This window comes from Notothenia coriiceps, unplaced genomic scaffold (assembly GCF_000735185.1).
Source record: "Notothenia coriiceps isolate Sejong01 unplaced genomic scaffold, NC01 NC01_scaffold00024399, whole genome shotgun sequence".
Lineage (NCBI taxonomy): Eukaryota > Metazoa > Chordata > Actinopteri > Perciformes > Nototheniidae > Notothenia > Notothenia coriiceps.
Genome location: NW_011357100.1, coordinates 680 through 5,882, shown reverse-complemented (window position 1 = coordinate 5,882; position 5,203 = coordinate 680). Strand labels below are relative to the sequence as shown.

Here is a 5,203-nt window from a genome sequence, read left to right as displayed (position 1 = left end):
TCGGAGTTACGGTGCGACTTTGTACATTTATTCCGAAATGGGTTTTTCATAGGTGGCGCTAGCGAGCACCTTGGACAATTTGAACCCATTGACTCCAGAATGTTGAATTTTTCACGGGTCCTGGCGTCCGTGCAAAATTATACAACTTTGTGAGCGTTCTAAAGCCCTCAAAAACAGGAAACGCCAGCACTATAATAAGAAGAAGAATTCCACCAATAACAATAGGTTCCTCGCACTTCGTGCTAGGACACCGTTGGGGTCCTAGCACTCCGTGCTCGGGCCCTAATGATTACTGGTTCCATGTTGATTTAATTCAATACAAATTGTTGGGGGGAACTGAAAGGCTATTACCGTCCTGGTTACTTTGCAGCCCGGACATTTTCCCCAAAACACATTTAGACGCGATCGCAACAAAGTAGTACCTTTCAAATCCTATCATTTTTAAGACCTTCCTTATTTTTTTGGGTCATATTTATGACCTTTTTAAGGCCTTAAATTCAGATTTAAGACTTTTTAAGACCCCGCGGGAACCCTGAACAAGAAAACAGCATCTCTGCATCAGGAAAGTGTGAGACCAAACAGCTCGTCAGATCAGCAGCTCCAGGCTGAGCATGCTGGGAAAATGTCCTTTTATTGAAACAAAATGTAGCAGATTATCGCATTGCATACTTTCTTTGGATTTTGATCTTTTAAAAAGGTTTGAATTGTGTTTTTTCATGTAGGAAAAATTGACACTGAGATGTTTAAAGTTTATTTCAAAGCTTTGTTTTTATACACATCTACATATTTACAAAAAAATTAATTCAACAAGCATCCAAGCAATCTGAGCTTCAAGGGGGAATTTCTGAACCATCTCACACACCCACAACAAAACATATGCGTCACGCTTTCACATTATGCAGAAAATTCTAACACACAGTTATACCTACACACACTACCATGCACATAACGCTGCACCCTAAACTGAACCACGCGCGGCCCGACACGTCTCACTTACACAGTGTTAACAGCACAAAGCATACAAGGCATATCACACTAATGTGCAACAGTTTAACACACATCCACATTGGACAAACACCCACACACAAGTTCACTCCACCAGTTAAAAAAGAAAAGAGAAAAAGACACTCTGGATCCTCCAGGAAATAACGCACACTGCTCCACCCTCTGTGTAGGAGAGGTGGGGGGGGGGTGGATCTGAATGACTCCATTGTGGGAGCTTTTTGGCATTTGCATGTGAAATGTACTTTGTTAAGTTATGAGGAGGTTTCCAGCCAATTGAAACCTGGTTGGTGCTACACAAGTATTGCTACACGTTAACACCCATGTCCTGGTTTCTTTAAAGTGTGTTCCCCCCCCCACTCTCAACTACACAGAGGTCTGGAGTTTGGTGATATTTGTGGAGAGGGCGTTGGGAAGATCCACAGACAGGTGCGGTTTAGATCAATCGGAATTATATTTGTCTCCATCATCATCCTCGTTGTCATCTTCACCCCGCAGCTCCTGCGCCACCTCCCTCTGGTAGAGCCCCCAGCTCCTCCGGCTGTACGAGTGCTCATCCTCCGCGTAACCTGCACACATTAGACAAGGATCTGATGTAACAAGCCACAACACTTGGGTTTCAAAGGACAAGCTAAACCAACAAAGGTTGGCACATATCTTTGATAAGTAACTGCACAGGTGAGTTAAGAAGGGAGGGGGTTTTCAAACTAAAATATCAGAGTGTAACCAAACAACCTTTTTTATTTTTCAACAGGAACAATTAAACATTCAACAGGGCCTCATTGACATTATCTTTAAAAAAAAAGAAAGACGAGAAAACAACTCCTAAACGCCTGGTGTGGGGCAGTTGTTTGTTATTTCTGGGAATTCTACATAAAGAAAGATATACTAATTCACTAAAGTTACAGAATAATGACTGTATTGTGATATCCTCTCACTGTGATGTTGATTTACTTTGATACCAGATCAGACAACCATTTTGAAAAAGGAAATGAGGGCTTTGGTAATGAAGTGTTAAGAAAGAGCCCGTGATAACGGACACATTAATGACTGCAGAACTCCGTACCACCATAGCGCTCCTCCCGGTCGCTGTCTGCATCACTGCCCTCATCGGGGTAGTCGTTCCTCCAGTTGCCTTCCTCGTTCTCATCATCCTCATCTTCATACACCTCCTCTTCATGCACTACTTGGTCAGGAACCTGCGATAACAACAAGCAGTTTATACAAAGTCTATTCACTATTGGCTTCTTTCTCCTTACCAAATTGTGTGTAATAATATGGACTTAACAAATATTTTAAACTAATTAAGCAAGACAATGCTCTCACTTTCGGTTATATTGTCCAAAATGTGTAATAATAACATTAAAAGATAAACAAATTAATTGAATTAGCCATTCAACTAAATTAACAACTTTGGACAGTCTCTTTGTAATTAATATTCTAAGAAATGTATAAGAAACTTTTATAAAAACGATCCTGTTAATGTTTTGGGCCAAATGAGAATGCAGGTCTTGTCACCTACAGTTGAGCAAGGCTTTATGAATATTGAGGTGCATGCAGTTTCTGCCATATGCTGGTCCCTTATGAGAACAGCAACATGTGGACCAACAGCTTTTCAAAAAGGTACAGACTGGCCTAAAGTAGCATTTCGCTTCAGCAAACATGTGACCCACCCTATCAAAAGCACTCTGATACAACGGCTCATCCCGAGAAATAGATTTTTGTTGGTTGATTTTAAACGAGAATATTTAACTGTTATCGACATTATCAGACAATGAAAATATGTTTGCAGCCCACCAACTTTCTTCCTAGCATCCTTCAATCATTTCAGTAAAAAACTAACACCCTGGTCAACAATGCTTCTAGATGAAAAACGTGTCAGCCTAATCAATATAATGGATGTGAACAATAAGACTTTTCAACATAATGGAAAGGGACAGCCTGCTAAACAGTTTGTTATAGACCAACAAAGAATTCAGAATCATAACTAAACAAACTGTGGTCCTATTAGAGGGAAGTACTAAGCCTGGAGCCCACTCTTTCAAAAGCTCTGGTTAATAATTTCAAGGCCTTTTTCCTCATAATGGTTTGTTTTGTGATAGACATCAGATTATGCAACATACTTTGCTTAGATTTTGGAAAACAAAAACTAAATGTATATATTTTTTCTTAAGTAAATCATCTTTTCCGGTCAGATCACAGGTTCAACCCCATCTCTAGCCGCCACCATGAAGTGTCCTAGGGCAAGATACGTAACCCCAAATGGCTCTTACGGGCTGTACAGCTTTAAAGGTCCCATGTCATGGCCATTTCCACTGATCATAATTCCATTGTTGAGGTCTACTAGAATAGATTTATATTGTGCAATTTTCCAAACTCACATTGGTTTCTCATACAGCATCTCTGTAAACTACGTGTATTCACTGAATTTCACTCTCTGCCGTTGTAGCTCCAACCCCAACCCTCCCTGTGAGCACAGTGTGCTCTGATTGGTCGGGATGTTGTGAATCGCACTAAGCTCCGTGGAGGTGTCGTTTCCTTGTTTAGCGAAACACAGCCAAACTCACCCTGAGCACACACAAAGTCACAGCCGAAGTAAAAACAATAAGTGTGGCTTGATATTGAGTAAGAAAAAGGTTGATAAACGCTGTGAGAATGGGTCTGCGGGTCTGCAGAGAGAATTTCGCCGCGTTCCCAACTGTCTGTTATCAGCCTGCACAGGGAGGAGAAATCAGCAGAGCTGCCTGCACTGAGTGTGTGTGTAGAGGAAGTCTGTGGATTGGTCAATTTGGACCAATCAGCCTGGTCATAGCTCTGGGCGTGGCTACTGGGTGTTCAGACGTCACAATATCCAGGAAGAACATTAGAAATCTCCAACGAGGCGTTTTGGGGCGGTCTTTTCTGTGTTAGAGTTTTACTCGCTACAGGGTGTACTTTGAGGGTTTGTGACTCTGCAGACCGTTTACATGCATAAAAACCTTCATAACACAGAAGGGCATAGCCAATAACCAGAAAAGCATGACATGGGACCTTTAAAGTGTATGCAAGTCACTTTGGAGAGAGGCGTCAGCTCATTACCTACAATGTATGATTTTAGGAAGAATGTGACTGATTTTGATAGAGCGAGTTGCATGTAAGCTGACTGCAGGGTAGGCAGAGACGGTCAGCTGACCTTCCTGTTTCTCCACATAACAGTTTGATAGCAGGTGTGAAGCCTCACCATGTCTACTCTCTACTTCACCCATGTCTTCATTCACTCACTGCGAGTTCAGCACTCATTCATCTGTCCGTCCATCCATCCACACACACCAGTTCTCCCTCGTCGGCGTAGGCCCTGACGGACAGGATGTCCTGGATCCACCCTGCCGTCACCGTTTCCTGGTAGTACAGGTCGTACACGTAGTCGTCCTCCTGCTCGCGGTGCTCCCCCCCCACTTTATCTCCAGCGATGCTCAGGCGCTCTCGCAGCATCTTGGTGTTGTTACACAGGATCGCCTCTGGGTCTGAGGACAGGGTCTTTAGAAATACAAAGAGACAAAATAAATCACTACACAGGTCGTCAATGTTAGCATCGTCAACTAATTATTTGAATGATAAACAGATGAACAAAGGCAGTTAGTACTTTATGCAATTGAAGGATTTTCTTGTTACCATATGTCACAAAAACACACATCTATTCTTGATCCTCAAACAGTATTTCATTTAATAAGTTGGTAATATTTACTGCTTATTCTGGTTTAAGAAATTGACTTTGAAAATGTATTGAAGATTTTTGTTATGAACTTTCACTGTTGATGGGCATCTTATCCTGGATTATTGACATTCATAAAATGGAGTATAATGGAGAGAAGATTGGATTCGGCTATTTTGCACCTTTTACAACTCTTAGGACTTATTTATTTCAGTGAGGTCTATTCAAGTGCTGGCATGTTGAATTATGATTCAATTCAATGAATTGGGTCCAATGGCCTCACATGAGCATTGGCCTCTAGGGAATTGGGCTTCAACACATGGCGCACTACACAAGTCTAGGGTTGTTCATACTCCATTACTGAATAATATGGGGCTACGTTTTGAAGGTTTGCCAATTCAATCTGTTTGTTAACCCCCGAGCCTGTTTTTCAGGCCTCAGGCTCCAAAATGACTGACTATATCTTCACTTCTTAAAAAAGGGGCAAATTAATCATCTTTTTTCTCAAAG

General features: G+C 41.7%; 1 protein-coding gene across 1 annotated transcript; it reads right to left on the bottom strand.

Annotated features, from left to right (window-relative positions):
* Nucleotides 1–730: 730 nt before the first annotated feature.
* Nucleotides 731–4,580, bottom strand: LOC104955001 (probable RNA polymerase II nuclear localization protein SLC7A6OS; the record flags this gene model as incomplete). Its single annotated transcript, XM_010782222.1, has 3 exons — nt 731–1,571; nt 2,069–2,201; nt 4,312–4,580. Coding segments are annotated over 3 exons (530 nt in total), but the record flags the coding sequence as incomplete, so codon positions are not given.
* Nucleotides 4,581–5,203: the final 623 nt, after the last annotated feature.